At 46.3% G+C, this 25,822-nt stretch overlaps 1 protein-coding gene across 1 annotated transcript; it reads left to right on the top strand.

Moving 5' to 3' along the window:
• The first annotated feature begins 900 nt into the window (after window positions 1–900).
• Window positions 901–25,437, top strand: CDC34 (cell division cycle 34, ubiqiutin conjugating enzyme). Its single transcript, XM_056518027.1, has 5 exons — window positions 901–1,531; window positions 7,077–7,163; window positions 9,657–9,754; window positions 19,314–19,448; window positions 25,154–25,437. The coding sequence occupies exons 1-5, from the start codon at window positions 1,349–1,351 to the stop codon at window positions 25,362–25,364; spliced, it is 714 nt and encodes a 237-aa protein (XP_056374002.1). The 5' UTR covers window positions 901–1,348; the 3' UTR covers window positions 25,365–25,437.
• The last annotated feature ends 385 nt before the right edge of the window (window positions 25,438–25,822 follow it).

Here is a 25,822-nt window from a genome sequence, read left to right as displayed (position 1 = left end):
ATGGCATGAATAAAGAAGTGATCTGTAACATACCTGGTGCCGGACATCCTTGCTTTTCTAATTTATAAATCTGTTTAACTTTCTGGCACCAGTTGATTAAAAAAAATAATTGGGGTCCGGTGGTTAACATTATATGTTGACATCCTGGTTTCGGCGGCATGCTGACGGATATGATTAATGGGGGCAGGAACGCAGTGTGATCGTACCCTTATTATCCATGACGTTTTTCCTATCGGTTCTGTAAAAAACTAATTGTTAAAGTGTACCTGTCGTCAACAAAAACTTTTTATATAATGTAGATAATACCATTTTATGTATATTTGTAATATACATTGGTTAAAAAATGTGTATATTTTTGTCCCTGCAGCTATTGTCTGTGTGTCTCTATGAGGAGTCCAAATACAGGAAGTGAGGGCGGGAAAAGCAGGGCTCTGTGCACTAAGAAAAAGCAGGACAGTGTGCACTGAGGCTATATAACATGCTCCTGGCTCATACATCAGGATGATTGACAAGCCAGTAGCCTGCACAGAGCCCTGCTTGTCCTGCCCTCACTTCCTGTTTTTGGACTCCTCATAGAGACACACAGACAATAGCTACAGGGACAGCATTTTTTCACCCAAAAATATGCACAATTTTTAATCAATGTATATTACAAATATACATATAATGGTATTATCTACATTATATCAAAAGTTTTTGTTGACCACAGGTACACTTTAAAAAATAACTTGAACATTTTTTTTCCACATAAACAAACCCTCAGTACTTTGCTACTGTTTTGTTTCTCCAAGTATGGCTGCAATTGGAACAATGGACACTGCTCTTTTACCATACAAAATATTAAAGTACCGCACTGTGTGAATGAAATGTATCACATTTTATTGAGGGAAATCTTTTTTGTCGTCGTGTTTTTATGGAGTAAAGAGGAGCCGAGAACAAAGGCTGTGTGGAGCTGGGGGCAGGGATCTCTCCACACTGGGCGGCTATGAGCACACAGAAGCGCCATTGTTCAGTCAGTGTTCTAAGCGCTGTACCGCACGCGTAACCAGGGACACAACAGCTGCACGGCCGCACGTCACAGCATCCCTCACAGCTCCGCCCGGAAGAAGCCCCTTCGTCTGAAGACACAGCCCCCTCAGCCACGTCACCGGCCCGCCTCTTAAGCTGCTGGGAGTTGTAGTCCGCACCTCGGCGTTCTCCCTCACAGTGTATCCAGCAGAGCAGGCAGCCATCCCTGGCGTCCAGTGACATGTCCTGACAGACCCGAGAGCGGAACCAACGATCCCAGCGGGCTGTGCGCCGACGAGACCGTAGGCCTAGGCGAGAGATACCGGGGAGCACAGACACTATGGCCCGGCCAGCACTGCCGGTGCCCAGCTCCCAGAAGGCGCTGCTGTTAGAGCTGAAGGGGCTGCAGGAGGAGCCAGTGGAGGGGTTCCGGGTCACCCTGGTGGATGAGGCGGATTTGTACAACTGGGAGGTGGCGATATTCGGCCCCCCCAACACCTTTTATGAAGGGGGGTACTTCAAGGTGAGGAAGGGGCTTTGTGGAGGGCAGACAATAGAGCCCCCATACCAGTGACGTCACTACAGAGCTGTATATGGACTTGTTGAACCTTTCATCCCAGTACAAAGCCATCCTTAAACCCTGCATCCTTCCTGTAGAGTGGTGGTCTCAAAACTGTGGCAAAACTACAACTCCCAGCATGCCTGGACAGCCAAATGCTGGGAGTTGTAGTTTTGCCACATTCTTGAGACCACTGCTACCCAGCTGCTGCTAAACTACAACTCCCCTGATGCATAGGATATCAAGGCATCATAGGAGTTGTCATTTTGGGGGGGGCGCACACACCGGTTATAAGGCTTTGATTGCATTCCATTGTGACCCGCAGTCCCTGGTCATTGGACCTCTAAGCAATACATTGCCTCATCTAATGTGGAAGGGGTATTTCGAATTTCCTTCACAAAGAATAAGGCCCATGAAAACCTTTCAATGCCAAACTGGACTGGGCACCAAACCATCTGTGTTTAAAGGGGTACCCCAGTAGAAAACAATATTTTTCATTACCTGGCTCCAGAAAGTTAAACAGATTTTTTAAATGATTTCTATTAATTTTTTTAATTTTTTTTTATCCTTTTCAGTACTTATCAGTTGCTGTATACTAAACAGGAAGTTGTGCAGTTCTTTTCAGTCTGACCACAGTGCTCTCTGCTGACACCTTTGTCCATGTCAGGAACTGTCCAGAGTAGGATAGGTTTGTTATGGGGATTTGCTCCTACTCTGGATAGTTCCTGACCTGGACATAGGTGTCAGCAGAGAGCACTGTGGTCAGACAGAAAATAAATTAAAAAAGAAAAGAACTTCATGTGGAGCATACAGCAGCTAAGTACTGGAAGGATTATAATTTTTTAATTAGAATTAATTTGCAAACCTGTTTTACCTTTCTGGATCCAGTTGATAAAAAAAACATATCTATTTTTCCCACTGGAATACCCCTTTAAGAGTGATGTGCGCCAGTAAAGTGATGGGTAACAGTAGACTTTTGTGGCCAGTCTTTGGCAATGAGACTGCTCTCACACATAGTATTTTTAGTCAGTATATGTAGCCCAATCCGGGAGTATCTCTAAAACACACAAAAAGGTACACGTCTTTTTATTATAGCTCTTCTCCATGTCTGTTCCGCTTCTGGTTAAGGGCGCTTTCATACCACGTTTCCAACCTACGGCAGCTACCGTGCGCTCCCGTACCCCAGCCGGACCGGCGCTGAAATCCATTGACTTTAATGAGCTGACCGGATTCACCGTTTGACCCCGGTCGGCTCATTTCTGCCCTACGGTTTTAGGCCCCGTCAGAAAACCGGATACGGGTCGAAAATGAGCCGAACTGTGACTCCGGTCGGCTCATTAAAGTCAATGGATTTCAGCACCAGTCCGGCTGGGGTATGGGAGTGCATGGTTTCCCCCTCCCCCAGCCGGATCCAGCAGCCACAGGCTGGAAACATGGTGTGAAAGCGCTCTTAGGGTGCATTCCCACCTGGCGTATACGCAGCACACAGGGGTCTCCGGCGGCAGCCCTATGTGTGTAGTGAGTTTTAGAGGCGTGACTGTGATGTGTGGCTCAGTCTCCAAAACTCGCTGCACACATAGGACTGCCGGCGGAAAGCCCTATGTGTATAGTGAGCAAGGAATACACAGCGTTTTTCCCGCTGCTGCCGCAAATTTTGCGCAGCGTGAAATACGCTGCATATACGCCAGATGGGAATGCACCCTTAGACTAAAAATATCAAATACTATGCGGGGGTACGTCTACATGTTGATAACTTGCTGCAGGAAATCTGAGTGTTTCGCTACCATTTATTTCAGTGGATCTGACGGCAATCTGCAAATCTGCCACTACTGCAGATTTTCTGTGGACCCATTGAAGCTAATGGTAGCAAAACTCTCTGCAAGTTATGACCATCTAATTGAACCCTAAGGGTAAGGTCACACGAGCGGATTTTCGCAGTGTATTTCGCTGCGGATCCGCCGCTGAAGGACCTCTGTATTCTGCCTTCTGGCAATATGACCTCTGTATTCTGCCTTCTGGCAATATGACCTCTGTATTCTGCCTTCTGGCAATATGACCTCTGTATTCTGCCTTCTGGCAATATGACCTCTGTATCCTGCCTTCTGGCAATATGACCTCTGTATCCTGCCTTCTGGCAATATGACCTCTGTATCCTGCCTTCCGGCAATATGACCTCTGTATTCTGCCTTCTGGCAATATGACCTCTGTATTCTGCCTTCTGGCAATATGACCTCTGTATTCTGCCTTCTGGCAATATGACCTCTGTATCCTGCCTTCCGGCAATATGACCTCTGTATTCTGCCTTCTGGCAATATGACCTCTGTATTCTGCCTTCTGGCAATATGACCTCTGTATTCTGCCTTCTGGCAATATGACCTCTGTATCCTGCCTTCCGGCAATATGACCTCTGTATTCTGCCTTCTGGCAATATGACCTCTGTATTCTGCCTTCTGGCAATATGACCTCTGTATTCTGCCTTCTGGCAATATGACCTCTGTATTCTGCCTTCTGGCAATATGACCTCTGTATTCTGCCTTCTGGCAATATGACCTCTGTATTCTGCCTTCTGGCAATATGACCTCTGTATTCTGCCTTCTGGCAATATGACGCTACGTGCAGACACACTGAAGCGATGTGCGAGTCGCCGCGCATGCACGGTGTACTCGTGCACATCACGGCCGCTCCCCCTGCTCAATGAGCTAGGCTGAGAGCTGCCACGATGTGCGAGCATACTGCGCATGCGCACGGCGACTCGCACAGCGCACTGTGGCTGCTCGTAGCGGCGTACTGCTGCTCCGAGCAGGCACATGTAAAGGCAGAATACAGAGGTCCTTCAGCGGTGGATCCGCTCGTGTGAACGTACCCTAAGAAAGAGGCCAAAGGATTCCTTAAAAGGCCACTCCAGTGTAATGCTATATTCCCCTCCCAACATAAGCATGGTGAGAGTAAATGGCTGGCCTTCTCCTTCCCTCTAACCCAGTGTTTCCCAACCAGGGTGCCTCCAACTGCTGAAAAACTACAACTCCCAGCATGCCTGGACAGCCTTTGGCTGTCCAGGCATGCCGGTGGTTGTAGTTTTACAACAGCTGGAGGCACCCTGGTTGGGAAATAGTGCTTTAACCAGTCGCTTTGTTTTCACGATACATCATTTTTGGTCCCTGCTGCTCTCCAGTATGAACTACCAATTCCTACTGGGGTCCATGTATGGGCCTGGAGTCGCTTTCTCAATGTAACTCTGAGACTCGCTGTGCGTCCCGTAGTTATACTGGCAAAGTTACTAGAGATGAGCGAAGTTTAGTGATTCGATTCGTCACGAACTTCTCGGCTTGGCAGTTGATGACTTTTCCTGCATAAATGAGTTCAGCTTTCAGGTGCTCCGGTGGGCTGGAAAAGATGGATACAGTCCTAGGAGAGAGTCTCCAGCCCACCGGAGCACCTGAAAGCTGAACTCATTTATGCAGGATAAAGTTGGCAACTGCCGAGCCGAGAAGTTTGTGATGAATCGAATCGCTGTAACTTCGCTCATCTCTAAAAACTGTGCTGAAAAGTGGCAATTTTTTTTGAGTGGTTCTTATTGGATTGCATTAACATAAATTGTAGCTTGAAAAACCGCATCAAAAAAAGTGCTGAAATCAGGTAATTTTTTTTAACAGTTTTTGGAGGCAGATTTTAAGAAGCTTTTTTGATTTAGGAATAATCAGAAAAAGAAACGGAGCTCACAATTTACCTGTCCGAGATTATAATGGGTGTACACCTATACCTTAGGTGTTCCACAACAAATAGCAATAATAAATAGTAATCACCCGAAGCTCTGAGGCAGTTCCAGTCATCATAGGTATAATGGGAAGAAACAATGCTTCAATATCATATGAAAAGCTTTATTATAATAATTGCATAAAAATAATAAGTTATTGGTCCTCCTCTCACAGGGCCCTTGTGGGAGGTTAGGATAAAGACAATATAATACAATATAAAATGGAATATAGAATAGACAAACTACTGCATATGGATAACTTGATTTATATCATTGAGAGATCCGGCATTAAAGGACATGTCCGGTGCTCACTTTTCTTATTGTATCCGTTCCGGGCTGCAAAGTAAGCTTTCTCTTACCTGCCTAGGCTCCCCCGGTGCTCCGGTACAGGCATTCGGTCCCCGGGCTGTATTCTTCTTACTTCCGGGTAGCCTGAAACGTCACATGGAGCTTCAGCCTGTCACCGGCCGCAGTGATGTTCCGCCTCGGCTGGTGATAGGCTGAAGCTCCGTGTGACGTGCCGGGCTAACAGGAAGTAAGAAGATTACAACCCGGGGACCGAACACCTGTACCGGAGCTCCGGGGGCTCGTTGGCAGGTAAGAGAAAGTTTGTTTTCTTTTATTTTGCAGCCCGGAACGGATAAAATAAGAAAAGTGAGCACCGGACATCTCCTTTAAGATATCAAGGCAACAGTCCGGAGTATGGTATGCCGGATCCCTGAATGATATAAATGAAATTATCCATATGCAGTAGTCTGTCTATTCTATATTCCATTTTATATTGTATTATATTGTCTTTATCCTAACCTCCCACAAGGGCCCTGTGAGAGGAGGACCTGCAATTATTATAATAAAGCTTTTCATATGATATTGAAGCATTGTTTCTTCCCATTATCCCTCATATACCAGTGATAACTGAAACTGCCTTAGAGCTTTGGGTGATTACTATTTATTGCTTTTTATATTTTGAGTCACACTAAAAAAAATTTGTGCAAAACGTGGCTTGCCCAAAAATTAGTAACTTTTTTTTATTTATTTGTTGTTTTTTTTTTTTTTTATACCAAAAAACTGGCATGCAAGCCTGGATAAATTCCATCCATTTTATCTAACCTCTTTACTTTTTATATTTACTGAGACGCTAAGGTCTGTGTTTAGCAGAAACAGTACCACACAAAAGGCTGATTGAAACATTTTCAGTGAAGACTTGTAAGTTTTCTTATCGATCATCAAATTGGAAACGTGTATGTAAAAGTGGGTGGGGTGAGACAATCTGGTTTCCTAAAGAACAACCTTTTTGTAGCCAGTGAAGCAGTTGTATAAATGCCCTATGCCATACATACAGTTCACCATGTGATGGTGCTTATTGATGTGCACTACCAGTGACTGGGACCCGTCTTTATTTTCTGTAAAGCTGTTAAATGGTTCACTTACAATAATCTAGTACTTGACCATAATAACCAGGTTGCTGCTTTTGTTTTCCAATGGGCATCTGAACAAATCTGGTCTGTCAGCTGCTCATTTTCCTTACCCTAGTTTTGGGCCAAGCTCACTCGGCAGTATTTTACATTAGTATTTGTAAGCCAAAAGCAGAATAAACACAAATGGTCATTGATCCCTATGGACACATGCCACATCTGTGTGTGTGTGTGTGTGTGTGTGTGTGTGTGTGTATATTTCTCAAAATAAAAATGGTGTGCATTTTATATGGGTGAGAGACATTCTGTGAAGTATTAACTTTTATTATGCATTTCACAGGCCCGCCTAAAGTTCCCCATCGATTATCCATATTCACCCCCTGCTTTCCGATTTATGACGAAGATGTGGCACCCAAACATTTATGAGGCAAGTATTTGTAGATCTTACTTTGTGAAACAATTTGCAAGATTCTATTTAAATGCCTGAGGAAACTGAAATTATAATACAATGTTAACATGCATCTCATCTGGATGTTTGTCTGCGCATATTTACATTCAGACATTCTGCTATGATGGGGGGGAAAAGATAAAATACTTTTATTCTAGCAAAGGAAGGCACTGCTATTCTCTTAAATGACTGGAAAACCCCTTGAACTAAACCACATTAAACATTGATAGCCCAGAATAGCCCATCAATTTCTGATTGGCAGGGTGCTCCAGCACATACCGAATAAACAACTGTAAGCAGTTGGCACTATTCATTGTGTAGTAGTGGTGCCAGGTTATTGCAGCACAGTTGGCATTTACTTCAATGGGTGAAATTCCACATTTGAAGTAGAGTTAAAGGGATTCTATTATTCCAAAAGCCTGTTGTTATAAACCTATATGCCCTTGTTAGAGGTGAGAGCACTTAAATCACCCAGTCACCACTCTGAACTGTACTGTTTGGCAGTAGTACACATACATGTGCTTTCTTTTCCTTACTTCTCTGGCCATTTAAACCCTTAATGACCAAGCCCATTTTAACCTTAAGGACCAGGCCAGTTTTATTTTTGCGTTTTTTTTTTCCCCTCCTCCTTCTAAAATCCATAACTCCTTTTATATTTCCATCTACAAACCCATATAAGGGCTTGTTTTTTGCGTGACCAATTGTACTTTGTAATGAAACCTCTCATTTTACCATAAAATGTACGGTGAACCCCCCAAAAAAAATTTTAGGGAGGAAATTTTAATGAAAACCACAATTTTGCACATTTTGGAGGGTTTTGTTTTTACACTATACTCTTTACGGTAAAAATGACATGTGTTCTTTATTCTGTTGGTCAATACAATTAAAATGATACCCATGGCTACATATTTATATTTTTGTACCGCTTAAAAAAAAATTCTAAAACTTTTTGTATAAAATCCCCCTATTTTGACCACCTATAATTTTTTCATTTTTCCATATATAGGGCGGTATGAGGGCTCATTTGTTTGTGCCATCATCTGTACTTTTTATCGATGCCAAATTTGCATATATATATAAAGCTTTGTAGATAATTAAAAAAAAAAAGTAAATAAAATGACAAGCGGCATGACTTTTTTAAATTTTTTACGTTTACGCCATTCACCGTATGGGATAATTAACATTATATTTTGATAGTACGGACATTCACGCACGCGACGATACCAAATATGTTTATAAAAAAAAATGATTTACACTTTTTGGGGGTAAAATGGTAAAAACTGACAGTTATCAGCAATCCTTTGATGACCGGATCGCCACGGCAGCGCTGTGGGCGATCCGATCATCCATTCAATGTACCGCACTGCCGCAGATCCCGTGATCTGTATTGATCACTGCATCTGAGGGGTTAATGGCGGCCATTACCGGCGGGTCCCCGGCTGCTACTAGCAGCTGGAACCTGCCGTGTAAGACGTGAGCACCGTTCCGATGCTCGCGGTCATACACAGGACGTAAATGTACGTCCTGGTGCGGGAAGTCCCCCAAACCAGGATGTACATTTACGTCCGTGGTCGTTAAGGGGTTAAAGCGCATATCTTTCCGATATGCCATGACCTAGCACTGAATTTTTTTTTTTTTTTAAAGCTACAGGGGTCAAAAAAATGGCAATTAAGAAAAATTCGAAAGAGTTCAGAATTTTTTTAAAATTGGTAAAACATGACGGAAAGTATACAAATCTGGTATTGCTGTAATCAGGCCGGCCTAAAGTATCAAAACATGTTTGCTCAACCACAAGGTAAATGGCATAGAAAAGAAAACCACCAAATTTGCTAAATTCTTTTACGATTTCACTTCACCAAATATAATTTATATATATATATATATATATATATATATATATATATATATATATATATATATATATATATATATATATATATATATATTACACCAAAAAATATTGCAGCACTACTCAGCCTCAATATGTGGGTGCCAGTGTCCAAAAACTTCTTGACCCAAGTCCTCAGTTTAGATAAGATCCAACAATAACGCAGCACTCCAAAGAACGGTGAAAAAGTGTTGATTTATTCAAGCTTGAAAATGGCTCCATACGAGCAGAAACGTTGCTTGTACTGATGTGACAGGAATAAATCAACACTATATATATATATATATATATATATATATATATATATATATATATATATTTTTATTATTGTATTAAAATTATTTTTTTGGTTCGGAGAATGTTATTGAACAATTAAGATTATAGTAGGTAGTTATGGCTTTTATAGGGCAAGGAGGAAAAAAATGAGTGTAAAGGCGAAAATTGGTCAGGACAAGTGGATCATCATGAGGGACAAGTAGATTTTTCTTCGTTTTAGTCCCGTGGACAAGTAGTTTTTTATTAAATTTCCACACTCCTGCTTTATACATTTTCATTATAGTTCTTTCCACTTGTGTTTCTTACAGAATGGAGATGTATGTATTTCTATCTTGCATCCTCCAGTAGATGATCCACAGAGTGGAGAGCTTCCATCTGAGAGGTGGAACCCAACACAGAATGTGCGGTAAGCCATTGTTTATGGGTTTAAAATGTCACAGTATCTTAAATTATCATCTTTCTTCGATTCTCAATGCAAATATGATCTGGGAGCATGTAATGGTGTGTTGGTTGCGTAAGTCATTTTGTGCAGTTTTTCCTTAACTTGCAAACTTTATAGAGTCCTCTAGAGATGAGCGAACTTACAGTAAATTCGATTTGTCACGAACTTCTCCGCTCGGCAGTTGATGACTTTTCCTGCATAAATTAGTTCAGCTTTCCGGTGCTCCGGTGGGCTGGAAAAGGTGGATACAGTCCTAGGAGACTCTTTCCTAGGACTGTATCCACCTTTTCCAGCCCACCGGAGCACCTGAAAGCTGAACTAATTTACGCAGGAAAAGTCATCAACTGCCGAGCGGAGAAGTTCGTGAGGAATCTAATTTACTGTAAGTTCTCTCATCTCTAGAGTCTTCCACTAAATGGGGCCTTTTATTTCTCAATATTAGAGCTCCACATCACAAGACTAGCACCGCTAGCAGAAACTGTGATATAATTTAGACCGGCTTCACACCACGGAATTTCTGAGCAGAATTCTGGTTTGAAATTCTGTTTGGAAATTCCAGTGCAGCAGAGTCCCATTGCTGGTAATGGGATTCTGCTGCACACTGCAGAGTTTTCGAAGCGGACTTTCCGCCCGGAAAATCCCCCTTGAAAAATTCAACCAGAAAATTGAACTCTTTAAATGTTCTGGTGGATCTCTGCACTGCAGACAAAATCTCTGGCTGGATTTTGTCTGGCTGGAGATTTCGCAGTGTGAAGCTGACCTTAGGGGGAGATTTATCAAACCTTGTGCAAAGAAATGGTAGAGCAGTTGTCACATAGCAACCAGAGTGCATTGCAGCTACCAAATATCCTAGATCTCAGCCTGATTGAGCATCTGTGAGATGTGATTGGAAAAGTCAAATCTGTGGAAGAGTCACCGCACAACTCACGGGACCTAAAGGATCTGCTGCCGACATAATTTTCTGCAAGATACCACAGGACACCTTTTAAAAGGTCTTGTGATGGATCAGAGCCGTTTTAGTGGCATGAGGGGGGCATACGCCATGTTAGGCAGGTTGTTTTTATATAGTATTATGACTGATATGCATATGTTATTGACTGATATGCAAGGGGGAGCCGGAAACAGGAGAAACTACAGGGAACAAAGAAGGAAAGAGGGTAGGACACTAGGAGGCTGCGGGGGGTACAACGTCCAGAAGAGCCCGGTAGCCTGAGGATTCCTGGAAGGTGAGCCAGTCAAAGCATGTTTAAGTATAACGTTCATTCTCCGCAGTAGTCAATGCCATAAACTCCTCCATGCGTTGAGTGTTCGCGTTTTCCATCACCCACGCGCTAACTGTCGGGGGCATTGGTGAACGCCACCAACGGGGAATGACCATTTTGGCTGCTTGGAGCATATGACTTAGGAGGGATTTACGAAAAGAAGTGGAAGACATGGGAAATTGAAACAATAAGGCTGCCTCAGGAACAGAACAGAAATCCCAGTTACCACCCTAACAGTACGCAAGACATCCGACCGAAACTGCGTCAGTGCGGGACAATCCCACCAGATGTGCAGCATAGTGCCCTGTGCAGTTCCACAGCGCCAGCATTCGGAGGATACTGCAGGGTACCATCGGTGGAGCTGGACAGGGGTCCTATACCAGCGAGACAGAATTTTATAATTGGTCTCCTGCTCCTTATTGGCAACAACAGATTTGTGAGTGAGGTGAAAGCATTTTGACCACTGGGCGGGGGTAAAGGATTTATTGAGCTCTGTTTCCCATGCTGCGCAAAAAGGGGGTAGGGAGGAAGTGTGGCTAGCTAACAGTTGATAGAGGAAGCCTATAGTTGAGGTGGCAGCAGGGGGGGCGAGGCAGAGCGTCTCACAGGGGGTCAAAGCACGATGCAAGTGGGAGGAAGGTTTTATAGAAGCATAGAAATGCTGTAATTGGATATAGTCAAAAGGGCCACAACTCTGAGACGTTGGGCCTGAACACAGGGCTGAGAGGGGGAGCAGTTCCGAAGATGAGAGCACGTGATGAAACCTCAGTGGAGGGTGGCTCGTACCCCCCAGAAACGTGCCCGGTGACAACCCAGGGGGAAAGGCAGGATTCCCGGTAATGGGCAGTAGTGGGCCCACCCGATCGCTCAAGGAGTCTTGGGACCCAGACCTACCCAGCACGGAGAGTGTCTGCACAGAGTTAAATGACAACCTGGTCAAGGTGGAGGGAGGAGGGGGCCACAGACACGGAAGCCCGGAGAGGTCTGTAGGAGAGACGTCCCGTGCTAATCGTACCCACAATTTGGTGGCAGAGTTTATGCAGCAGGTCCAGTAGACGTGCATGCATAGCTGCAATGTAGTAGAGGCGACAATCAGGGAGGCCCACTCCCCCCGCCTCCCTGGGGCGAAATAGTACCGCCCGTCTAAGGCGCGAACGCCCTGATGCCCAAATGAAGGCACCAAACCTGCCTTGCAAGGTTCGCCAAAATGAAGCTGGGAGGGCAATCTGTATGGTCTGGAGCAAATACAACAACTTCGGCAAGAGTGTCATTTTGATGGCATTGACCCTGCCGGACCAGGAAAGGGTTTTATCGTGCCACCTGTCCAATTGTGAAGAGAATTGAGTGAGTAAGGGTGCAAAATTACATTGGTAAAGACGGGAGAGGTTGGCCGTGATCGTTGTCCCTAAATAGGTAATACCAGGGGAGGGCCAAGCATAAGGAAAATTAGTGCCTATGGTATCGGCTAGGGGCTGCGGGAGAGACACTTAACGCTTCTGATTTGGACCCATTAATCTTAAAGTTGGACCAGTCCCCAAATCCGGATAGCACGGACATCAAGGAGGGGAGGGAGATATGGGGGTTAGTGACGTATACTAGCAGATCGTCAGCAAAAGCCGAACATTTATATTCGCGTCCTCCAATCCTAACTCCTGAGATGTCTGGGCTACTGTGGATAGAGGCCAGTAGGTGTTCCATGATTAGGACATACAGTAAAGGGGATAAGGGGCACCCCTGGCGAGTACCATTGGAGATTTGAAAGGACCGGGAGAGGGCGCCATTGACCTTTAATCAAGCGGAGGGGGAATGATATAGAGACAGGATTTTCGAGGAGAGGACAGGACCAAGGCCAATTGTGTGGAGAGTGTCTCTGAGGGAAGACCAGGATATCCGGTCGAGCGCTTTTTCAGCATCGAGGGAAAGAATCATTAAAGGGATGTTACGAGATTGAGCATAATGTATGATATCCAGGGTTTTAAGGGTATTGCTGTGAGCTTTGCTTCCCGGGGCAAAGCCCACTTGGTCGGGGTGGATGAGCCCGGTAAAATGAGCCCCAAGTCTATCCGCAATAAGTTTAGCAAAAATTTTCAGGTCCACATTTAAAAGCAAAATAGGTCTATAATTAGAACACATTTGTGGGTCTTTGCCTGGTTTAGGGAGGACCGCAACATGGGCCAAAATGGATTGAGAGGGAAAGGGTACGTCAGGGCCTACCTCATTAAACGCAGCTAAAAGCATAGGGGCCAGGCGTTCGCCAAATGCTTTATAGAAGCCCGTATTAAAGCCATCCGGGCCGGGACTCTTCCCTTGAGGCAAGGAGGAGATCACTCCCAAAAGTTGAGCCTACAAAAACGGAGCATCCAGCTCCTCCGCAATGGTGGGGGACAGACTGGGGAGGTCAGGGACAGGGAAAGATTCCCGTCTGGAGCCAGACCGGGCAACAGGGGGCAAGTTGTACAGGTCAGTGTAAAAAGTGCAGAACACTTCGGCTATTTCAGGGGTAGTGTGTGCCTGTCCCCCCCCCCCCGGGACCATGAGGCAGGGAACATGAGATCTGACCATCCGTTCCCTAAGAGCCCTGGCCAACATACGTCCACTCTTGTTACCAAACTCATAAAATTTGCTACGGCAAAGCTGGAGAGCACGCTTCGATGAGGCATCAAGCAAACGCTTTGTCTCCTGTCGTGCCAACAAGAGGTCACCCAAGACAGAGGCAGAGAGTGCACGTTTGTGGGCCAGTTCTAGGTCAGCAACCCACCCCAAGGCCCGTTTCAAGGCAGCTGCCTTTTTCTTTAAGACTGGTACCGTGCTTGATAAAGTTTCCCCGAAGCACACATTTGGCGGCCTCCCATTTCACGACAGAGAGAGTGGGATCCTGGGCATGATCAAGTAGGAAGTTCGCAATTGTCCTGTCGATGTCAGCCATACAGACAGAATCAAGTAGGAGAGAATCGTTCAGGCGCCAGGTCCACTCCCCCTTGACAAGAAACGGTAAGCTCAATGTGCAATAGACAGGTGCATGATCGGACCAAAGAATATTGCCGATGGTAGAGGAAATTAGCCAGGGCAAGGCACTGTTGTAGGAATATATAGTCAATTCTGCTATAGGAATTATGGGGAGGGGAAAGAAAATTATAGTTCCTATCTGAGGGGTGGATCAAACGCCATGTGTCCTGCAATTGTAAGAGGGAGAGAGCCCGTTTCAGCTGCCTAATGGCAGAGTATGAGCTAGAAGAGCGACCAGAGGAGTTGTCAAGAGTGGGATCTAGAGTAAGGTTGAGGTCGCCACATAGAATTACGGGGAGAATCTTGTCCGTGAAGTTCAATAGGTAAGGGATCTGATTAAGGTTAGGAACGTAGACATTTAGGAGAGGTGAGTACATGACCCCCTACTGAGAGTGTGAGGACAATGTAACGGGCAAAGGGATCAATCGTGCAGTCCAGTACCTGTTGAGGCAGGGATTTGTGAATGGCAATCGCCACCCCGCAGAACCTGGAGTAAGGATTATTGGCACAGAACCAAGACACATAATGTGGGTGCTTAAGGGAGGGTTCGTGTCCTACCTTGAAGTGCGTCTCCTGAAAGCAAATCAGGTGTACCTTCTGCTTGTGAAAGTGGTGGAGCACTTGAGAACGCTTCTCAGGGGTATTCAGACCTTTAGCGTTAAAGGAGGCAATCTTGAGGTCGGCCATAACGAAACAAAAAGGCAAAGGGAGACACAATTGATATCAGGATATCAGTGGACAAGTTCCAAGAACCCCCCTCCCCCCGCAGCTATAGGAGTAGAGGAAGTGAAGGAGAGAAGAAAGATGGGGGGGGGGGGGGGGGGGGAGGGAGAGGAGTTGGGCAGGGAATGGGTAAAGATAAGAAGGACGAACAGACGGGAGAAAAGGAGAGTAGAAGATCAGGAGACGATCAAGGGGACCAGGAGAGAAAAGAAAGAAAAAGAAACACAAAAAGAAGTAGAAGACAAAAGGAAACTACTGCTGCGTAAACTAGTAAAAGAAAACCATATTATAAACAGGATCCTAGGGGACCCCCGCCCACCAGGACCTATCGCCTATGATGGGAGAGAAAGGGCGCTCCCACCGCTACAAAAATGACAAGACAAAATCGAGGCCACTGCAGAACAGGAGCAAGAGTAAACAGGGAGAGGGAGGAGGTAGTTACAGGAGAGTATCAAGGGGAGGGCTAGCAAGCTGGGACTGACAGGAGCAACCTGAGGAAAAAAAGGAAATGTACGTTAAGGGCAATCAAAGGTAGACAGTCAGTAGGCAATCACATAACAGAGGCCCGGACCCCTCCACCAGCACCCCTGGGTGCAGAGGCAGCGACTTCAGATCCCTGCGATGAGGGGACACTAGGACCTCTTCTTCTGGGGCCCCGGGGATGGGAGCCCGATCTTGGAGACTTGGCAGGAGGTGGGGCTGACCCCATTAGAGGACGTTTAGCCGGAAAGGAGAGTAACATGGGACAGTCTTGGCGAACCAAGAGGGAGAAGGGGAATCCTCAGCGGTATTGGATACCCCGTTCCCAAAGAGCAAAGAGAAGAGGTTTCAGGGCAGCCCTCTGTGCTAACGTGTGGCGGGAGAGGTCCGGGTAAACTTGAATAGGAATGTCTTTAAATAAGATCCGTTGGCAGCGTCTGGCACTGCGGAGAATGTCCTCCTTCAGGGCATAAAAATGGACGCAAGGGTGCTGGTCATCCGTACTAGGTGGCCGCAATGCTCGGTGAGCCCTGTCCATCTCAATATAAGCATCAGGTGGACTTTCCAGGAGGTTGTTGAAGATAAAAGTGAGAGCATCCCTAAGTTCCCGAGGGGACACCGCCTCAGGGAGACCCCGAATACGAATATTATTTCTGCGGCTGCGGTTTTCATTCTCGTCCAGGTGTTGTTGCAGGGAGAACAGCTGTTCCGTGTGACTGCTGACCAAAGATTGCAGAGCTTGCATAGAGGTAGAAGTTGAATCTTACGCAGCCTCCACCTCCAGAGACCCTTGCAGTAAGAGTAGAAAGTTCAGCTCGGAACTGCGCAAAATTCTGCTTACACTCGTCCACAAGCTGCTTAGCTAGATTGGAGATTTCACCCTTGGTGGGGAGAGCATGAACCAGTGATTGAAGGTCAGCCAGAGTAATAGGTGTCGAGGCACCCGACACATCAGGTGCATTAAACGGGAATTGAGGCAAGAGTCCTGAAGGGGAGGAGGACCCTCCCAAGGGCCGCACGGATTGCTGAAAAATCGGAGGAGTGAAATCAAGGCTACAGGCAGGCGGCACATATGGCGGCGAGTCCATGGGTAGAGGTGGAGAGCCACGGACCAGCCCGCCAAGCTGTTAAGGAGAGGGGAGTGCACCCCCAGCAGGTGATAAGGCTGAAGTCTTGGCATGGGTGGCATCCCAGGAGGATCCAGAGGACCAGGGTGGGGACGGTGCGGCAGCAGGTATGCCAGAGGCAAGGGGGGGCTCCAGGGCCGCCAGCACCCCAGGGGAGGATGCAGGCACTCCAGCTGGGGGACCCAGTGACTGAGTAAAGGCCATGGGGCACGTTCCCCCAGCCCACACTTGTGGAGGTGAGGGTCCCAGGGGTGGATGCAGCAGCGAGGGTATTGAATCAGAGTCCCCGGTGAGAAGGTCCAGAGCAGGGGACCGTGACTGGGGCACAGGCACGGACGTGGGGGGGGGGGGGTAAAGGGGGCTGGGAATGTGCTGCAGCAGAGGTCCCTGTAACAGGGGGCAGGCCCACCTGCTGTAGCATGGTGGCGGCAGCAGCAGCAGGGTCCAGACGTGTGGCAGTGGCGGGTCCAGGAGCGGAGCAGAAGGCGGCAGCAGCAGACGTCTGAGCTTTGTGAGGAGAAGTCTCCGGCAGTGTCCCCAGGCTGGAATCAGGTGCTGGGGCTGCAGGCGATGCTGTCCCTCTCCCGGAACAGGTAGGAGATGTAGGAAGATGGGAGCGGAGCTCCGGCATATCATATTAGAATTTTATTATCCTCAGCAGGCGGCGCGGTCCCGGCACGGAGGTGCTGGGACATGGTGAAATAGGATTCAATGTCCCCCAGTGGGGAAGGGGGCACTGTGGCAGGTTGCCCCTTAGATTTTTTGTGTGATCTCCCCATATTGTCGGCAGAAGGCAGGCAGAACAGGTAGTGGCAGGCAGGAGCTCCTAGAAGCACATCCTCACTCGGCCATAACCATACACTCCCCCGGCATACTTTATTTTACCGTATAATGTATTACAGAAAAAAAAAAATATAGAGATAGAGAGATATGTGTGTATGTAAGGCAAAATTGAAAAATTATGGAATTGTGCAATTGTATGCGGCAATTTTTTTTCAGGGTTCACAATACGGTAAATCTGACATGCTATCTTTAATATCTTCTATGGGTCAGTATGATTCCAATGATACCAATTTTTTTGTTTGTTTGTTTCGTTTTAAGGTAGAAAATTGAAAACTTGAAAAAGTTTATTTAATGCCATGTTTTGACACCCAACCCCCCCCCCCCCCCCTATAATTTTTTCTTTTTCCACCTACGGAGCTTTTGTTTAGGGTTTATTTTATGCACCACGAGCTGTAGTTTTGCGTATATGTGACTCTTTGATCACTTATTACGTTTATTCTGGCACGTGATGTGACCAAAAATCAGCAATTTTGGCATTTGGAAATCTTATGTGTTTGCGCCTTTTACCGTGCAGCATCAAGAACGGTGATACCAAATGCTTACAATGTTTTATTTGAACAATGGGAAAAGGTGGCTGATTAGAATTTTATTAGGGGGAGGGTTTTTTAAAAACTTTTTTTTTTTTACTTTTTTGCCGATTGCTATTGCATTACATTGACCTCTGTTTTCGGTGCTCAATTGCTAAGGGCAGCCAAAGGCATCCTTAACCAATAGCCGATCCACGGAGCAACGTGAAGGACGGGTAAGTCCCCGTTCTTCTCCGTCGGCACATCTGCAGCCTGTGATTACATTGCGGAGCTGCAGATGGGTCCCCTAGACCTCAGGGATTACCGGCACTTAATGTTTAAATGCCATGATCGCTATTGATCACTGCATTTAACCATTTCAATGACTGACATCGGAGCCAGCTCAGATATCTGTCATTACTGGCAGATGTCTGCTGCTGATAGCAGCGGGGATATGCTGGTTATGACATGGACACAACCCGCGGTCATGTTCCCATCACCTGCCCCATGATGTACCGGTATGTGATAGGTGGGAAAGGGGTTAAAGGTGCCTTATTAAAACTAAAAATAGTTGTGCATTTCAGTTTTGGATCGTATAGAAATGCTTGGTGTCATAGTGATTATTAGCCATATGAAGAAGGTGGTTGGAGCATCTCTTTCCATGTGATCAGGAAACAATAGAACACAACTAATGCTGTTACTAAGGATTTTGGAAATCTGTATCATATAAAACTTGCTATGGCTAATAAGGTTATGTTCACACGACAAATTTTCCAAGCGGATCCAGCTGAAAAATTCCGCTTGGAAATTCTGTTGCACCAGAGGCCCGTTATTTTCAACGGGATTCTGCTGCACCGTACATATGGAGAAACTTCCGGGGAATCTACTCAGAAATGCATTGTCATCTATAAAAATGACGCATTTTAAAGTCGTCCTAGCGCCGGCATGTTCCAGACGGCGTCCGCTATTTGTGGAATATCCACCTGTATTTTCCAGGAGGTCATTCTGCCGAATTTCTGCCGTGTGACCGCCTAAGACCGCCCTGTTCCATATAAGGTCATGGAGAAGTGGGGTCCCACATATTACAATAGTGTTCCGGGCTTATTCACACTAAGGATATTCCACTCCCATTGTTCTCAAAAGGTTAGTGCACATTACGTAAATTTCGTAGCAGAACTTCCTATACTAATCTGTATTGGCTGAAAGAATGAACATGTTAACCCTTCCGCAGAATCCTCACAGAAAAGCCCATTAGTCAGTGAAACTTCTGCACAAAATGAACCTCTATTTGGAACGGCACATATCCACTGACTTTATTTCACTAGTGTGCATGGGCCCTAAGTGGTTGGAGTGTAATAATACATGTCTTCTGGAGTGGGCACTGCAGGGGAAATGTATGCACTTTTCCTGGGCAGAGTTGCTCCCTAGAGGATTTAGGAAGCAGGACAAGTCAGCTGATCACGCTGTAAGCTGGAGTACATCTACAACTCTAAAAGCAAGGTGGCTGTGTGAATGGACTGCTTTTGTCACTTTCCAAGTGTAGTTTAACATGGAAAATGTTTTAAATTTTGCATAGGACAATACTCCTCAGTGTCATCTCCCTCCTGAATGAGCCAAACACTTTTTCTCCAGCTAATGTGGATGCATCTGTCATGTACCGGAAATGGAAGGAGAGCAAGGGACGTGATAGAGAGTACACTGACATTATACGGTAAGCTGTGTTCACACTCATTTGTAAGCAGATGTAATGGCATTTCTGTATTTGTATGTCGAGATTTTTTTGAAAAACAGACATGTTATCTTCTGTGGGTTGATATGATTACAATAATAATCACGTTTACATAGCTTTTTTTTATAACCGTTATACTTTTTAACCTTTTAAGGATATTAGACATCAATGTATGTCCTGGTACGCACCAGAATGTAAATTTACGTCATATACATGAGGCGAGCACAGGAGCTGTTTTCATCTACATGCAAGGCGGGTCCCAGCAGCTATCAGCAGTCAGGGATCCATCAGTAATGGTTCCATTAACCCATCAGATGCTGTGATCAACACTTATCATGGCATATGCGACACTTGTAATGGCTGATTGGATCGCCGCAGAGATCCATTCAGTCCCCTCACCTGGCTCCGCCACTCTTCCAGGGTCTTCTTCTCTGGTCTGTCTGTCTGGTCTAGCAGATCAGAGAAGAAGATTGGCGATAATTTGCATAGCACTAAACAGTATTAGCAATCTAATGATTGCTATAAATAGTCCCCTATTGTAGGGGTTCTCAAGCCGTGGTACGCATACCCCTAGGGGTACGCCATGGGTTGTGCGGGGGTACGCTATTGCGCTGACAAATACCGTCAATTTCCATTTCACAGTAGATTTTTGGTTAAAATTAAGTCATTACTAAGTAGAATTGGCGGCGCAAAAAATAAGCCGTCATGTGGATTTTTAGGCGCTAAATTGAAAGGGTTATGAGGAAAAAGCAAAAGTGGAAAAACCCTCCATCCCCAAGGGGTGAAGGACTCTCCTTAAGGACCAGAGCATTTTTTGCACATCTGACCACTGTCACTTTAAACATTAATAACTCTGGGATGCTTTTACTTATGAATTTGATTCCGAGATTGGTTTTTTCATGACATATTCTACTTTAACCCCTTCCCGAGAATGACTTTTATATAAACGTCATGTTATGCTGGTAGTTCGTGCATCATGACGTTTATATAAATCATTCAGTTAACCCGGCTATGTCCGGCATCGCACAGGTTAACTGGCAGAAGTCCCGCTGTTACCAGCGGGGGACAACTTCTGCAAGCCCACCCAGGACCATCTGCGAATGTTCCTGGTCAGAGATCACTGTGATTGGTCCCTGTGGACCAATCACTGTGTCTTAGCTGACTGGGGGGGGGGGTTAAAGTTCATTTCCCCTGCTCTGCCTGTCCCTAGAAGTCGAACAGAGCAGGGCAAGAATACCCCGAGAGCTGCGGGGGGAAGCGCGGCACATACCTGGGACCGGCGCAGCAGTGGGGATCGGCGGCAGGCACAAGTGTAGGAGGCGGCGGCAGGCAAGTGGAGAAGGCAGCGGCGGCATCCGAGGCAGCAGTGAAGATCGCTGTAAAGTGATCTTCACTGCTGCTTCTAGGAGTTTTAAAACTAAAACTCCCAACATGCCCAGACAGCCTTTGGCTGTCCGGGCATGCTGTGAGTTGTAGTTTTGCAACATCTGGAGGGCCACAGTTTGGAGACCACTGTGCAGTGGTTTCCAATCTGTGCTTTCCAGATGTTGCAAAACTACAACTCTCAGCATGCCCAGACACTCTAGGAATGCTGGTAGTTGTAGTTCTGTAACATCTGGCCCTTCAGATGTTGCCGAACTACAACTCCCAGCATGCCTGTGCATGCTTGGGGTTGAAGTTTTGCAACATTTGGAGGGCTACAGTTTGGACACCACTACACAGTGGTCTCCAAACTGTTCTCCTCCAGTTGTTTCATTCACACGGGTGGGTTCACAGTGAGTTTCTCTCTGCAAGTTTGAGATGCAGCAAATTTTCCGCTGCAGCTCAAACTCCCAGCGGGAAACTCACTGTGAACCCCCGCCCGTGTGAATGTACCCTAAAAACATGAACTACACAAAATAAAAAGTAAAACCCTACGTATACACATACCCCTACACATTTTATTTTTATTTGCTGTTCTGGAACTATAGGGGATTCCTAAATGCGACATGCCCTCTAAAAACCATTACAGCAAAATCCCATTGTCGCTCCTTTCCTTCTGAGCCCTCTAATGCACCCACTTAGCGATCATCACTATGTATATACCTCATGTGAACGTAATTGCTAAGTGTTTGTGAACTTTAGAAATTGGCTGAACAACGAATTCACTGACTGATTAATCGTTTATGAAAATAGTTGTCAACTATTTTCATAATCTATTAGTTGACAGTTAATCGATTAGCTGTTTCTGCCCTAGATGTAGATATGGATTTTAGAAGGCAAGGAGATAAAAACGAAAACTCAAAAATTCTAATTTGCTGTTTCCGTAAAGGGGTACTACGCCCCTTTACATCTTAACCCCTAGATAAAGGAAAGGGGATAAGATATTTGATCATGGTGGGTCTGGCTGCTGGAAAAGGCAAAACTACAACTCCCCAGAATTCATTGACAGACCCTACATGCTGGGAGTTGTAGTTTTGCAACAGCTAGAGGCACACGGCTTGGAATCACTGAGCTAGAGTCTGTTTCCTAACTCAGTGGTTCCCCACCAGTGTGCCTACAGCTGTTGCAAAATTACAACTCCCAGCATTTATTCTGGGAGTTGTGATTTTGCCACAGCTGAAGGTTTGGGGCGACCTCCCCCCCCCCCCCCCCCCCCCTCATGTGACTGTCCCGCACACAGCAAGGGAAACTAACTCCACAGACAGATGCTGCTGCCTGGGCGCACTGTCCTCCTACTAACAGGTAAGGGCGAAATCGCCCGATAACATAAATAACAAGCGGCACCTTTAGCGCCGCACTGAGAGAGCCGGAAACCAATTTGAAGAGTAAGGCAGCCGTAGTTAGAGCCCCTGGTCCGCGGCAGCGTTCCACAAACGCTGCCAGACAGAGACACTGAGCACAGCAGCAAAAGCTGCAGAAAAATAAAAATATGTAAAAACCCCTAGAAAAGGGAAAAATTTACCCATGCAGGCTCTGAAAAACACAGAGCCTGCTCTGTCCTGCTGTCCGCACAGGACAGAAAAAAAAGCAGTATGGCCTAAGGGAGGAGGTCCTTTATAGAAGGGGCAATTAAAAGTTAATTACCGTATTTATCGGGGTATACCACGCACCGGCCTATAACACGCACCCTCATTTTACCAAGGATATTTGGGTGAAAAAAGTTTTTTACCCAAATATCCATGGTAAAAGGAGGGTGCGTGTGTGCGCGTGTGTATACCCAGATACACACCCAGGAAAGGCAGGGGGAGAGAGGCCGTCGCTGCCCGCTTCTCTCCCCCTGCCTTTCCTGGGGTCTAGAGCCCTGCTGCCGGCCCTCCCCCTGGCTATCGGCGCCGCTGCCCGTTCTGTCCCCCTGACTATCGGTGCCAGGGGGAGAGAAGGGGCAGTGGCACCCATTGCCGGCGCCGCTGCCCAGTTGCCTCCCCCCATCCCCGGTTGCATAATTACCTGTTACCGGGGTCGGGTCCGCGCTGCTTCAGGCCTCCGGTGTGCGTCCCCAGCGTCATTGCTATGCACTGCACGGCGCACTGCGTCATGCGCCGTGCAGCGCATAGCAACGACGCAGGGGACTCACACCGGAGGCCTGAAGCAACGAAGACCCGACCCCGGTAACAGGTAACTATGCAACCGGGGATGGGGGGGAGGCAACGGGGCAACGGCGCCAGCAATGGGTGCCGCTGCCCCTTCTCTCCCTCTGGCTGTCGGCGCCGCTCCTCTCCCCCTGGCTATCGGCACCGGCAATGGGGCGCCGGCACCGATAGTCAGGGGGACAGAACGGGCAGCGGCGCTGATAGCCAGGGGGAGAGAAGGGCCGGCAGCAGGGCTCTAGACCCCAGGAAAGGCAGGGGGAGAGGAGCGGGCAGCGACTGCCTCTCTCCCCCTGCCTTTCCTGGGGGTGTATCGGCGTATAACGTGCACATAGACTTTAGGCTAAAAATTTTAGCCAAAAAAATGTGTGTTATACGCCGATAAATACGGTACTTAGATGGAATTTAAAATTCCACCATTCTGTCAGCTTCATAGGAGCAGAACACCCGCAGTCACATGGGCGGGTTTACAGTGGGTTTTCATCTACAGGTTTGTGCTGCGGCAAATTTTCCACTGCAATTCAAGCTCCCAGTGGAAAACTCGCTCACTGTGAACCCCCGCCTGTGTGAATGTACCCTAAAAACACTACACTAACACAAAATAAAAAGTAAAACATTACATACACCCCCTTACACGTCCTGCCAATAAAAATGAAAAATGTCTCATACGGCAGGGTTTCCTAAATGGAGCCTCCAGCTGTTGCAAAACACCTCCCAGTATTGCCATTGACTGTCCAGGCAGGCTGGGAGTTTTGCAACAGCTGGAGGCACCCTGTTTGGGGAAGCACTGCCGTAGGGTTTTGGTGGAGACCTAGCTCCATCCTTTTATCCGGGTCCACTCCTATTGCAAATTCCTAATTTTGGCCTCAAATGTGCATGGCGCTCTCTCACTTTGGAGCCCTGTTGTATTTCAAGGAAACAGTTTAGGGCCACATATGGGGTATTTCCGTACTCTGGACAAGTTGCGTTACAAATTTTGGGGGGATTTTTCTTCTTTTACCCCTTATGAAAAGTAAGTTAGGGGCTACACCAGAAAATGTAACGCAATTAATTCTCATTTCGGACGGCACGCAGGCAGGTATGGACCTCTTAGCTGATCGTAACAATGTGATTTTGCTGTGGTGGTCCAAATCAGTTCCACTGAACTAAGCGGCAAATGATTGATTTGCCATTTTAGATGCCGCAATAGACTTTGAGGGTTCACCTTGATCAGTGTTGTCCGGCATTAGCCGATAGCAGCTGGGACTGAACGGATATGAAGTGAGTGAGTCTGCTTCGTAGACCGCAAGTGGGCACCGGGCTTACATTTACACAGTGCATCCTCTAGTTATCACTATTGATTACAACAACTTGGCAGGATCACTAATGTCCATTATTGACTGTGACGGCTGCTAATAGCTCCTGTGCTGGCTTCTTGGACAGATTGCCACTCCAGATTTAAATGTACGTCCTGGTGCGTTATGTACCAGGGCACCAGGATGAACATTTATGTCCGATGTCCCTAAGGGGGCTAAACATTATATCAGGAAACTGCCAGAATAGATCACATTGGATTCAAAGTAATGACAGCAGCAGGATATCTGAATTACTAACAGCTGCCTTGCAGCAGAATACAGCAGCATGCATTCTGTAAAGAGGATGAGAAGAGATGCATAGCTAAAATAGCCCCTAAATATAATTGGATTTCTGCAGAATAGTGCTGTTATTTTTTTGTCAGTGCTTCCTTCTGTACTAAACTATGCTTTGTAGTATGAAATCACAAACAGTACATCAAATCATTGCTCTAAAGTTGGACTTACATGTAAGATAGCTACTGGCTGGATGCCCGTCTTGGCTGACCACTATGACCCCTCCCCCATACGCTTGCACACTTTGCTCATCTTTTTAATGGGCAAAAAATAAAGCCACTGACATTTCTCTTGCAGTGATTTCTCTCTCCAAGTAAAGAATCAAGCAAATGAAATTCAACTTGCCTAATTTCCCCCCACCCCCCCAAAAAGTCTTCCTTAGCCAAGAGACTACATATAGATTAGATGTTAGCCAGTTCCACCATCACTTGGCATGTCTTTGACCAGCTTGATGCTTTTTTTTTTTTAAATCATGTTTTAAAATTTATAGGAAGCAAGTTCTCACCACGAAGGCTGATGCAGACAATGATGGAGTAAAGGTTCCTACCACACTAGCTGAATATTGTGTAAAAACCAAGGTATCAGCTCCAGATGAGGGATCTGACCTATTCTATGATGACTACTATGAGGATGATGATATGGAAGACGAGGGTGACAGCTGCTATGAAGACCAGGATGATTCTGGCAATGAAGAATCTTGACACCACCTATTGTTGCTCCCGTGCTTGCCTCATTTCCCTATCTACTCCTCATCAATAAAATAGACACTGAAGATTTTCACTCTTTTTCTTTGACCATATTACCACCTGGCACATATGGTACTAGAGAAATAGGAGAAGTTTGAGGCTTTGCTCTACTGAAATGCCAAGGACGGTCCCTGAGTTCAGTAGAGGATGGCTTAATGCTTGCAGTAAAAGCTTGTGCCGCAGGATGGCAGTAGAGTGCTTTGCAAGTCCTGCTGCTACACTAACTCCACACCCTTTTACCTTTTGCGATTTCAGGCTGCAGTGCAGGGCTGAAATGAGGTTAGGAGGTTCGGTGCAAAAATTCTTTTTATTTGGTCGCTTTGTTTTCATTTTGGGTGTGGGTGGAAGGTGAAGATGGTTGCTTTGGTTGTGAAGATTTTCTCTTATTGTCTGACACTGTATTTACTGTATGG

This window comes from Hyla sarda, chromosome 1, assembly GCF_029499605.1.
Source record: "Hyla sarda isolate aHylSar1 chromosome 1, aHylSar1.hap1, whole genome shotgun sequence".
NCBI classification, from domain to species: Eukaryota; Metazoa; Chordata; class Amphibia; order Anura; family Hylidae; genus Hyla; species Hyla sarda.
Note: the sequence above shows the minus strand (reverse complement) of the source record. Positions and strands in the feature narration are given on the sequence as shown.